We start from the raw sequence: 13,105 nt of genomic DNA on the forward strand, positions 1-13,105 counted from the left end.
AGCATGCAATATTACATAGGTGGTGTGAAGCCACATTTTCCATATTACAAAACCTATATTATATTGAAGAATAAATAGAAAGGAAAGCAATTTTCAATGTTTACATTATATGGAAAGTCATATGTACCAAAGTCATGCCCCAACAAATAACTTTTATATACTGTTGTAGCACTCCAGCCCCATCTAGTGGCCGGAGGGACAAATATGCCCCAACATACGATCTTTATATACTGTTGTTGCTCTCTAACCCCATCTAGTGGCCGGAGAGATAAATATCAAGTATATTTTTTGAAGCTGACCCACCTCTTTACCCATCAGCCCTCACTCTCAAAACAAGCGCATGCTGGGAAGCCAGACTCCATTTCCTTTAGCATTTGGAGAAGGCAGAAGCACAAAAAAGAATCCATTTTAATCTGTGGCACATGGTCATCCAAGGACAAACCCACATCCCACACACAGAGCATCGCTGGTGAGATTTAAACTACTTGTATTTATTAATTGTTACGTTCAACAGTAACTCAATACTACCTATCTTATATTTGGTTCTCATTGTATGTATTCCTATTCTCCCCAGTTTCACCATATCCTGTTCTTTCAATAAAGTATCCAGATCTACCCACACAGTGTGTTTTATTGGAGAATAGGAAGGTTTAGCTGCATGTCAAGCTGCACACAGACTAACATGTAGTGAGGACAGAACAACTAACATCTTCTTGATCACAAGTGCTTTGACATTGTAAGCTTCCGAAATACAATAGGTGCAAGTATCATTTTGACAGACAACATAATTAATGCTTTCCAAAGCTCCCTGCTCATGTACCACTTTATCTCATCATATCATATCTCATATCATATCATATATCATCATGTCATGTCATGTCATATCAGTGAGCTTTAGCTTTTTTTTCCAAATGAGAAGTGAATGTGCTGCAAAGCAACTTGTTCATTTCTAGCACTTTATAAGGGCTTTCATAACTGGACTGTAAAAATCCAGATGCCTCCCAAATGAGAGCAAACAATTACAATGTTCTGTATCTGTTTGCTAGTGGATACCTGAATTTTTGAAGTCATGAGATGATAGCCCCAATTTTAAGGCCTCGTAATTCTGGCTGTAGTTCAGTAATTCATGCTGAAGTAGTGCCTGGAGTGTGGTGGCTGGGAACGAATGAGGTTAAGGTATTTTGAGATACAAAGACAGTCATTGTAGTAAATGATAAAAGTTAGCTATTTTTCATTCAGGTTTGCTGAGGTATTGAGCAATTACTGGCATATATAGCAATACTGCTGAAGATCAGCAAAGTTTCACCAAAATGTGCTGCATAAATCCATTTGTGATTGTGAGATAGAAATTTGATTAATTAAAGTAACATAAACATAGGCCTTATATATGATCACCTAGTGCTTACTGCAAATGACCTAGTTTGGAAAATCACAGGAGTAAATCTTCCTGCTTTCTCCCCTCACCAGTATCAACTTTCCAAGATCTAAGGATTGGGACTGGAGAGAAATATGTTGTCTACTGGCATTCTCACCCTCTGAAAACATCAGGCAAAACTTAATAGATTGTAGCCAGAAAAAAAATAAACAATGATCATCCCAGGAGACATTAATGCTTCATTTTCTTGCATGGCTTTTCAGTGTTTATATAGTGCTGCCTGAGAAGCCAATTAATACAGGAGTTCAGTGACTAGAAGCCATTTCTATTTCCTATTTCACTGAAGGAAGACATCAAACCTGACCAAGGTGGGAGATTTTGGTAATACAGGTAGTCCTTGACTTATGATCACAATTGAGCCCAACATTTCTGTTGCTAAGTGAGAAATTTGTTGAGTTTTGCCCCATTTTATGACTTTTCTTATGACATTTGTTAACTGAATCACTGCAGCTGTTAAATTAGTAATATGATTGTTAAGTGAATTTGGCTTTCCCATTGACTTTGCTTGTCAGAAGGTTGCAAAAGGTGATCACATGACCTCGGGAAACTGCATACTCTTATAAATATGAACCAGTTACCAAGCATCTGAATTTTGATCACATGATCATGGAAAGGCAACAAAGGTTGGAAGTGTGAAAAATGGTCATAAGTCATTTTTTAAAAATGTGGCTGTAACTTCGAACTATCACTAAATGAACTCTTGTAAATCAAGGACTACCTATAATGTTACATAATAATGGTAATTATTGGTAATAATGTTTCATACTCTTACATAATGTAGGATCATGCTGATCCTACATTATGGAAAGTCTATAAGGAATGAGGGAAAGTCCCTAAGAAACACTTGGGATGTCAGGTTATGCTAAGAAATTAATAAACTAAACAGTTGGGCAGTTATGGCTTCAAATTGTTCTTTTCAGGTGGTTCATTAGGCAATGCACTTTTTCTTGAACCAAATAGACATTACATGAAGGAGAAATCATAAATCATCAGAACTTCTCCCTCCCGACATTACCATCATATACCTGTCAATTAGCTATTCAATATTTGATTTCCTTTTCTCTGTCCATTTATTCTATGTGAAAATAAAAGGAACAGAATGAAGAAACAGAAAACAGAGAGCAGAAGAGGAGGTGAAAAATATTGCCCAACAAAAGGTGAAAAAAGTAGTTGCTCTTATGCCCACAGGAATAGGTGTGAGCCTGATGACTCAGATGCCCATTTCCTCTTTTGCAAAAAGTCCCCATAGTTTATGTGGATAAGAACAAATGATTAGACTGAAAAACATGCATTATATCTTCAAACGCATCTGTAAAATCATGTTATTATCGTTGGTAGTGTTAGGTTATTCAGTGGCAGCAAATGCTGCGGCGAACATTTTAACTTCAAACTCAATTGCTCAATATTTTGTCATCATAGGCAGCATCCTTCATCTCTTAGTTTTTGGTACTAGGGAATCAAACCAAGAACAAAAATGCATGCGCTCCATCCCCCTTCCACATACCAAGATTTAGACATCATACCTAACAGTCCCTCTCAAAATCTCCTAAATTGTAAGTTTAAACATGATATGGCGGGAAAAATGGGAAATAGTGGCATTAACAGGTCATCCATATATTGGTCAAGAGGTTATCTTTTGGCCTAACACGATCCCATGTAAAAGCAGCTGCCATTAAAAAACTGCCTTGATCAATCTTTTAGATAATTCTCACTTGACCTTTTTTTCTCAAGAAATGGAAATCGAGCAGATTCAAGTAATGCTCAAGTCAGAGTAAGGATGTGAAAGTGCTGTCAGTTCATGAGTTGTTGAAGGCTTTGTATGGCAAGGAGCACCACATCCCAAAAACCAAGGTCTGCTTTGGGAAAGAGTTTTGGATATTTAACGGTAAATGGTGTTTTAAGCATCTGCAAGGCATTCATTCTGCCCCCAGGAATACAAAAATGCCCTCAAATCATGGGCTGAACAGCTTCTGGGAGCTGTAAAATGAATGCAATTGGCTACATGCATGTATGTTTTGCACTCCTGTCAAGATAATAAAGAAGCTTAGTCTAAGTATATCATTGGGTTCTAGTACGATGATGAAAAGTGGTACAGACAAACTGTCCCTGTAACTTGATTTTTCTTCAGCACTTAAAAATAACAGAATAACAAAGTTTGAAGGGGCCTTGGAGGTCTTCTAGTCTAACCCCCTGCTCAAACAGGAGACCCTATACCATTTCAGAAAAACAAATGTCCAATCTCCTCTTAAAAACCTTCAGTGTTGGAGCAATTACAACTTCTGGAGGCAAATTATTCAACTGATTAATGTTCTACCCGTCAGGAAATTTCTCCTTAGTTCTAGGTGCTACTTCACCTCCCCAGAAGGAAAAGTGTTGCTTCCTAAATGATTATCTAACACATATGACTAAAAACTGTACAGCAATACCAAAAGAAAGTAGGACTGTTAGGGTGTTTAACGGATCATGATTTCATATCATATCTGACAGTATATGGCCCCAAAAGGGCATATTATGATACACAGTCATTAATTTCACCATGACTTCAACACATATGTCATTCATCTGGATTTCATATCTTAAAGTAATCACGTAAGCCAGTTACGTAGAACTCTCAGGCATTATATGAGAATAAAACAGTTATGGCGCCAGGGCAGTGGATGAGGTAGTTCCCTTTGAGTATTATTTCTGATGCAGCCATTGGCATGGAGGCATGTGTTATTACCAAATATGAAATGCAAAGGAGGTATCATTTGTAGAGGAGAATTGGTCAGATAAATAAGAGATACAAACCCTTCCCACCTGCCAATTCTTCCATCAGTATACATTCATCCCCCTGGACGTTTATAATATTTTCCAACAGCTGGGATAGCAACCTTGAAATGAACCTAATCGGAGGATGGAGGGGCCACAAGCAACATATTTGCAGAAGAAAATCAATGCATAGAGCAATAATTAAGTATTCATTCATTGATTTCCCCTTTTGAATTCATCTTCCTTCCTTTGGGAAACATGGGCTTGAGAACATTGGATTTTTCAGGTCTTATAATACAACCCAGAATTATTAAAATTGATTTAGTTGGCTGATAAAAGTGTTGTTAGTTCTTAGATGCAAAATAGACTTTTGGAGACTTCCTTTAAGTCACACATATCTTAAAGTAATCACAGGAAATCTGACCAACCGAATCAGTATCAAACAGCAGTTCATGGCCTTAACAGGAAAGCTGTCCACCCACTGATCTGAAACTAGCATTGTTCATTAATACATTTGCACTTTTAGATGGAAAGGAAATCTGATAGTGCGTTCTATTTGGCATGGCAATCTTCTTTCAATTGCAGACCCCTTCATGAATGCACCCATTGCCTGAAGAAAGGTTACACACAAAATATTCTGTGAACTGTATTTCTTGAGAAGTAGCTAGTTTAAATTATTTTATTACTTGGCACTAGATAGACAGTCCCAACTGCAAATAAATAAATAAATAAATAAATAAATAAATAAATACACACACACACACACACACACACACATATATATATATTCTTAAGTTTTCGCGGGTACTTACATGTATGGCATTCGGCTTGGTTCGGGTATTTTCCCACGTCATTGTAGTTGTTCTTTTAAAGTTGTAGCAACGTTTCAGCAGAATCTCATATATATATCGTATACACACACACACACACACACACACACACACACACGAGATTCTGCCAAAATGTTGCTACAACTTTAAAAGCACAACTATAATGACATGGGAAAATACCCGAACAAAGCTGAATGCCATACATACATACATACATATTACATATGAGAACTACATGAGAAATGTTAATCTTTTAAAAACTTTACATGGTTATGTGTAATTGTATCAATTTCTTTTTTTCTTTTGTATCAATTTCTATTTTTGCTTAAATCCACCATGCATTATAAAATGTCCCTTCATAGTTTTCAGGTTTCCAACATTGGCTAGAAGTAACTTTCTGCATCTTTGATAATTTCTCTAGTGTCATATACTAAAGATACATCATTGTATTAAAATCAATCTTAAATTATAACATAATTTGAATTTTATCCCATTTATCCACATTTCTGTGTATTATAACCAAAGTTTTGTCATGCAGTTCTTGTTCCTCGTTATAAATCTTAACGTTTTTATACATTTTTGCAATCACATATTCACCATTTGTACATAGTTAATTTTCAAATTCTATCTCCTGTTGTTCAGTTCCCATTATCTACGTAAAAACTTCTTGAACTTTAGTAGTCAATTGTTCTCTTGACTACATCTTAAGTTCATCTTCTTGTATTACTAGATTTGGTTTGTTAACCAGTTTCCTTTGCCTGCTGTTTCTTTTTTATAGAATGCTTCCTATGCAGAGTTCTATAAAGATATTTGGAGGCACAACCTGGGTTTATATTTATTCCATATTCATAATATGGTACATCTCACAAAATGATTTTCTGAAATCTGCATTAACTTTATTATTAAATCCCAGGTTACATTCCTCTAAGGCTCTTTTCCTCCTCAGCAAAACCACTTTCATCCAAACCAAAAAGCAGGTTGCAAAATAGACTATAAAATTAGGTAATCTTTATCCTCCTCTTTCTTTCGCTGTCTTGCCTGATGTGCACTTGAACTCTTCCCTTCTGAAATTATATTTATGTTTTTTTTTAAACTAACTGTATGGTTTTCTCACCAATGAGAAGGAAGGACTCCCTGGAGAAGAGCCTAATCTGGGAACAATTGAAGGCAAAAGAAGGGGATGGCAGAGAATGAGGTGGCTGGATGGAGTCACTAAAGCAGTCGGAGTGAGCTTAAATGGATTCCAGGGGATGGTAGAGGACAAGAAGTTATGGAAGAACATTATCCATGGGGTTGCGATGGGTCAGACAAGACTTCACGACTAACAACATGGTTTTAATCCTAATTATGCATTCCAGAGTTGTATGACACTCACATTATTCAGTAGTTGGAGTGGCCAGATAAGGGATTCTGGTCTTGAATCTGAATGGCATCCATCCTTCTTTGTTTCACTTGTAAACAAATGAAATGATGATCTCATTTGCATGTGTTCATAGAATGTTCATGACAATGTATTTCCTATATTTCTGACTGAAACTGGATTCTACCAGCAAGAAAACCCTTGTCTAAAATGATGCAAATCTGCTTTCCAGGATTAATTCAACATCAATATTACTGAGCAGGAGGAACTGATGACTTCACTTTGTAGAGGGTAATGTGCCATATACTATTAACCCCCACCATAATTTGTATTGATAAAAAATAATGAATTACATCCACAACTTCAAAATGCAGACTGCAAATATATTGAAAATGTGAGAATTATGTCATGTTGTAAAGCCCCTTTTGCAGTGATATCATCCCTAATGAATATGGCAGTTCTTGCTCAATTGCAGTGGGGAGAGCAATAAAACAGTCTTACACATTATAAAACAATACAACTTGCAAAGCAATATGAAACAAAAAGTGAAGCCAATCTGACTTTTGGAGATCATTCTACTTTCTGTTGGCTGGTAAAATAGAAATCTCTGGATAAGGGCAAATTAGAAAGAGTCAAGCATGGTCTTTTGCAGTTATATGGATTCGTACATATACCTGGTAGAATTTCTCCTGTTTCCATATTGTTTTGGAGCCTTTAAAGCAGCAGACAGTAGTACTGTGGGAACCATATTGCTGACACACTACCATAGGATTACTTTTCCAGTTTAAGGCAGGTGTGCCCCCTGCTGTCCATAACAATGACTACATTGTCTACCAAGCTTTGGAAGTTCTTCATACTATGCAGCATTTCTGATATAATTAAATCCTCCTTTCCATTCCATTCTCACAAGAGCCAACAAGGTTTAATTTTCTTTAGGAACCTAAATATATGTCTAAAGAAAATATATGAAGAAAATATCACTGAGCAAATATATGTAATGGAAGCAGAAGGCATGAACCAACAAAACAATACAGCTCATCAGTCTAGAACCCACATTACGTATCTGATATTAACCCAGTTGAGGAAGTCCAGAAATATTTCACAAGAAGTTCTCCACTCCTCTACTCATTGCAGAATACCTCATGCCACCAGACTCGAAATTCTAGACCTAGAAAACCTAGAACTAGGTTTTCTTTGGTCCGATCTAAGTATAGTATATAAAATCATACATTGCAATGTCCTACCTGTCAATGAATACTTCAGCTTCAACCATAACAACACAAGAGCAAACAATAGATACAAACTCAAGCTTAATCGCACCAAACTTGATTGCAGGACATACAACTTCAGCAAGAGTGGTCAATGTCTGGAATACTCTGACTGTGGTTTCTTCCCCAAATCCCAAAAACTTTAACCTTAGACTGTCTACTATTGACCTCACCCCTTTCCTAAGAGGTCTGTAGGGGGCGTGCATAAGCGCACCAACATGCCTACCGTCCCTGTTCTATTGTTTCTTTTATTTTTTATTTTTCTTATATGTATCCATGTATTCATAACTGTTTTTACTTATACCTATTATCTTGTAAGCAATTGACAAAAATAAATAAAAAAATAAAAACCAAGAAGGAAATACAGCAAAATATCATATATTATCTTGTCTTATCATCTTTTTCCATTCAGAAAAGGGTGCTCTATTTGCAATCGAGAGTCATTTACAGAGAATCACTTTTGGGATGGGAAGAAAGACAGACAGACAGCCAGACAGAAAGAAACTCCACTACTTAGAAGGGATTTCCAAAATGTTACATCAATTTCTTGTTCATATGTTCTAGCAGCTGGTAGTCAATTACCTGATTGCTCCTAATCTTGCAGGTAATATATGGCCAAGACTAGAAATACTAATAACCTTATTCTTTATTGATTAGTCTAATTTTATTTAAGTGTTCTAAGGTGAAAACTATTGCATTTTCCTGAATTTATTTTCACCATATAAATACTGGATTAAAAAATATGCCTTTGTTCAGCCATCTATTCATTACACTTGCTTGAATGACTGCAGTTTAATATAACTTTCCTCTATTCCCCTTTTTATATTCCATGCATTACATTTGAGATATTTAGCTTGTTTTTTTCTAAATTCAAATGATCTACATATTTTCTCATAGTAAATTACCAGTAGTTGCACTTTGAAGTGAGGTGATCAAAATTGTTTTGATTTGGTTTATTTCAGTTTAGAATTGTACACTTGTATAGGTGGCAGTTTTATTTTCACTTAACTTTTTTCCTAATGAGCAATGTGAAATTTTTGAGTTTCACAGCATAGTGGTACAACTAATTACTGAATCTGAATGAAATATTACTTTGGTGTACTGGTGCATTTTATGTTTGGATGTTTATTGATTTTCAGATACTTTTTATATATTCATAGGTATTAGGACTTGATTTTTTTAATTAAATTTACTATTATTTTGTCTTTGCTGTATTTTTACATTTTAGGGCCTTTGCTGAAATCTGAAATTTTAGCTGTGCTTTGTTAATAGGTCATACGATTGTACTTCTGATTGCATTTCAGGGCTATTGAGGACAAAAATATGTTCATAGATCATTGACAGTTGAAGAAACAAGAGATACATAGCCTGTAACCTCTCAACAAAGATTGTGCCAGAATCGTATTACAGACTGGGATGGTGCTTCTCATGTGACCTTTGTCTCAGTTCCTGGAATTCCAATTATACAAAAGATTTAGTGAACTATTTAGTGAACCAATTAATGACCCAAGAATCATTTATCACCTTACCAGCTTTAGCATATACAACTGGAATTGCTTTTTTGTTTCTATTCCTTGTAGATAGATACTTGTTAATTTACTATTGTAGTTTATTTATTTGGTCAAATATTTTTTTTCTTTCACAAGGATGGTAACTTGCAGTTCCAAAAGTTATACTTTTTCCGGAAATTGCTATATGGTTGCACTTGCTATAAATATTTCAGATAGTTTTCAAGTAGAACAGAAACATGCTACGTATAGTCTCAAATATAGTGTTCATCTTTACTTCTATTTCTCAAGCAGTCACATACAGTATAGAAAAGCTGTAATTTCCCCTTTCAACCAAGTTTTACTATTGACCTAAGGTTTCTTAAGGATTCTCACTGAGCTTGGTTACCAAACTATTGTTAGCAATTGTGTTCACTCAGTGATTATTAATTCCATGTTTACTCAGTAATTTCACACCTGGAAATTGGTTGTCTTTTATTTTTAAAACTTTCTTGAGAAACCTCTATACTCACAAGGAAGTAAGTCACTCCTCCTTTTATTCTGGGGAATGAAGAGTTCTCTGAAGATATCACTTGCAAAGAGCAGCAATTAAGGAAAGGAACTTTTCACCTAAAAAGCTAGGAAATCTGTATTACCATGTTAACTTTGCTTGTCAAGCTGTTCTTTTAATGTCTTGTGTAGAACAGCGTCCTCCAAAAGCAAAGCAGGGCAGCCAATGTGAATTACCTTAATGTAATTTTCTGTTTGGAGAGCGTCATAGTCCTTTCACATAAACTAGGATCTGATTTCTCAAGCTATATATTCTTTGACTAGTACTTTCTTTAAACAATTGCATCTTCTAATACAACTGTTTATTGCTGCTATTCTTATTATCTGCATTCCAAAAGTTGTCTCCAAATAGTAATAAAGTAAATATATTAACAAAAAATTAATTTATTAAGAAATAGTTACACACCAGTGTAAAAAAGTTATTGAAAATTACAGAAGCATTAAGTTGCTGTCTTCATTCTTGCCTCAGATACCAAATCAGAAATGATAGCATTAAGCTAGCACATTTTTTAAAAGATTAAACGTTAATACTACAACAGAAACACTAGGTATTTTCTAGGTGGAAACACTTTGCAGAAGAGTAATATTGTCTCCTTTTAACATGATTCGACCTGCAAAGGCAAAGAGTAAGATTAAAAATGTAATACATTAAAGCATTTGTGCATTTGTTCTAACAATATTCTATCTGTAGTTTTCCCAAATAATGAGCTAGTTTAAATATCCCATAGCACAATTTTAGCATAAATTTCTCACTTAAAGCTATTCCAATATTTCAGAATAGGATATGCTATATAAGCAAATATAATTACAGTAGGAAAAAAATACACAGTTCTTATCAGTCATGGTGTAGAAATACTGGTATTATTTTAATACATTTTTAGGAAACAATTCCCATATTCAGTCCTGTCCTAGTTTTACAGGAAAATTGTACTATTTTTCTTAATGGACAATATTTGGCAAGAAAGAGGGATTAGTATTCATGTTTTGGCTACCCTTGACTTTCAGCAGTTTTTGATACTATTCACCTAAAGTAACATGCCAATTAAATATATTGAACAGTGAAATGGCAGTTCCAAGCCTACTTTGAGGCTTGTTCACTGATATTCAAATGCAAAATTGAAATTCCTATCATAGATTTTCACAAAATTAAATAAGCTTTTTTTACTAATAACAAAAAAGGATGTCTGATAAGTACTACCAAAAAGCTTACACTTACCCAGCTGTTTTCTTGATTTTGTTTTAGAATGAATTTCCTCAGCATCATCCAGAACTAAATTCATATATTCATCAAAACCCTGTGAACCAGAACAGAGAAATGTGACAATACATTTAATGGAAGGAAGCAACATCAGGGATGGTAGTAAAGATGCAAGAATGGTGGATTCGGTTAAGATTCATCAAATGGGGCAGATTACTTTGTTTTTAAAATATCTCCATCTTGTCCTTTTATCAAAATTCCCACAATAAAATGATGCATCATAAATGAAATAGAATGAACAAGTAACAGAAACAGCAATAAAAAAGTGAATGATTTAACTAAACATTCAGACAAAAATAGTTAGTACTTAACAATTGGGCTAGTTTTAAACACCCCTGAAAATATACTGATGCAGGCTTTCCCGTTAACCCAAGAATGTCCAGATAATACTAGAATGAGTGGTTTTTCATAATTAACTCCAAATGATGATGATTCAGAAAAAAACATGCTTATTGTACTAATTGTTTTCATTTAGGCTGCAATGAGAAACTTAGAACAAAATGCTTTATTTTTGTCATATTTAAGTTACATTTTTCTTTACAAGTATGTGAAAGCAATTGCTACTTACAATGATACAGCCTTCTATCCGCATGTTTACTTGTTCATACAGCCAAACCTGAATCCGGGATCTCTGCAAAGTAAACAGCAAAGAAACCATGACATTGTGGAATTCTGCATAGGCTTAAAATCTTATTTGCATGGCCCAAGTCTTGTGCCTAGAAATTGCAGTAAAACTCTCCCACCTCACCAAAAAAAACCTGATTTTACTGAGTCTTCTCCATTGCCACTTTTCAGTGAAATCCTTATTAAAGCAGAGTTATTTATTCAAGGTGTAATAAGGAGATCTTAATTTAAAACCATTTACAACACCATATAATTTTATCAGAAGCAAAGACTCTGAAAGAAACTGAAAGACTAAGTTCGAACTCACTATTACTGCTTTTAACTTTTTGAGCTTTCAATATTTTTTGTTTCCAACAATGATAATTACTACTTTTTCATATTTCTGAAATGCACAATGTATTTACTGTAGCTATCTACAAAAATTGCTTCAATCACATTAATTGGTCACTTCCCTATTAGAGCTAAAGGAGGAGGGATTGTATTATATATACAAAGAAAACAAAACTTCTCAATGTACATAAATATCAGTAATTATACTAGTATATTGTTAAATTTGAGAAAATATAATTATGTATACTTACATTCTGCAGGTAGCGAAAAATGAGGTTCTATCACAAATAAATTTAGGAAAAAAATACATAAAAAGGCGTGCCCCCATTCATTCTGACAGAAATTCAATATTTCTTCTTCCAACTGTCCAAGTAAACAGGATAGGGAAAGCACCGCAAAGTCTCTTACCCACAAGAACTCCCACAAAATGAAAGCGTCTTGATGGCTGAGGCACCGCAGAATTAAACTTAAACAGTTGCTATCTGAATCGATTTTAGCCACGTTAATCCTATTCCCAACCGGATTAATTATATTTGGGTATTCCATCTAGTAGCATATCCCAGATATATCCAAGGCGGTTTTCTCAGCCAACCTATTTTAGTCTCACCATAACTTACCCGAGCACGCGTGACTGGCCGAGTCACCAAGGGAATAAGCCTTTCAGCTTAGCCACCTCTTTCCACCCTTCCAAAAAGTGCTTCCAGAAAACAAAGCAATGTGCCACTTTCTCGGCGTAATGCCTCCCGCTCTCTCCCTTCGCCTCCATCCCCTCACGGGCCTCGCCCCGCCCTTTCCCAAAGAGGGCCCGTTTCCTCTCCCTTGCCACAAGAAGGATACGATAGGCTGCACCATCACTTTCTGCACCTTCTGGCCTTGCCCGCGGTACGCCATGGCCGACAGTCAGGATAGGCAAACGAGAGGACTTAAAAGAACAGCGCCGGGAAGCCTTTGTTTTTAAAAAAAAGAAAAGAAAAAGAAAGCAAAAAAAAGTGGGGGGGAAAACCGTCCTCCGTTTCCCGCACACGCGCAGCTCCCGACCCGCCGACGTGCTCAAGAGGTTCCGGTGCAGACCGGAAGTGACGTGTTAGCTAGTTGTTTCGTTCATAATGGTGAGAGCGAAGAGATCACAGGTCACGTGGGTGAAACTGGTTTTTTTCTCTCTCTTTCCTCCCCTCCCTCTAATTTTAGCCAT

At 35.6% G+C, this 13,105-nt stretch overlaps 1 protein-coding gene and 1 long non-coding RNA gene across 2 annotated transcripts; one reads left to right on the forward strand and one right to left on the reverse strand.

Annotated features, from left to right (window-relative positions):
- Nucleotides 1-373: 373 nt before the first annotated feature.
- LOC148131167 (uncharacterized) lies at nt 374-8,164 on the forward strand. The gene is made up of 4 exons (XR_015748529.1): nt 374-469; nt 1,639-1,743; nt 6,609-6,667; nt 8,057-8,164. It is a non-coding gene; the product is annotated as an uncharacterized LOC148131167 (long non-coding RNA).
- Nucleotides 8,165-10,069: 1,905 nt separating this feature from the next.
- SNRPE (small nuclear ribonucleoprotein polypeptide E) lies at nt 10,070-12,970 on the reverse strand. The gene is made up of 5 exons (XM_026676857.2): nt 12,751-12,970; nt 12,165-12,191; nt 11,528-11,590; nt 10,918-10,996; nt 10,070-10,312 (listed from the first exon to the last, which is right to left on the reverse strand). Exons 1-5 carry the CDS (start codon nt 12,802-12,804, stop codon nt 10,257-10,259), a joined length of 279 nt encoding a protein of 92 aa, XP_026532642.1. The 5' UTR covers nt 12,805-12,970; the 3' UTR covers nt 10,070-10,256.
- Nucleotides 12,971-13,105: the final 135 nt, after the last annotated feature.

This window comes from Notechis scutatus, chromosome 3, assembly GCF_049901735.1.
Source record: "Notechis scutatus isolate UNSWTSFEM ecotype Mainland chromosome 3, rNotScu1.2, whole genome shotgun sequence".
NCBI lineage: Eukaryota > Metazoa > Chordata > Lepidosauria > Squamata > Elapidae > Notechis > Notechis scutatus.

Coding starts and splice junctions, on each gene's coding strand:
- SNRPE (XM_026676857.2), bottom strand. CDS start 12,804: ATGGCGTACCGCGGGCAAGGCCAGAAGGTGCAGAAAGTGATGGTGCAG. Junction 10,997..11,527: donor GGATAGAAGGCTGTATCATT/GTAAGTAGCAAT, acceptor TCTGGTTCACAG/GGTTTTGATGAATATATGAA. Junction 10,313..10,917: donor AAAATCAAGAAAACAGCTGG/GTAAGTGTAAGC, acceptor TTGCCTTTGCAG/GTCGAATCATGTTAAAAGGA.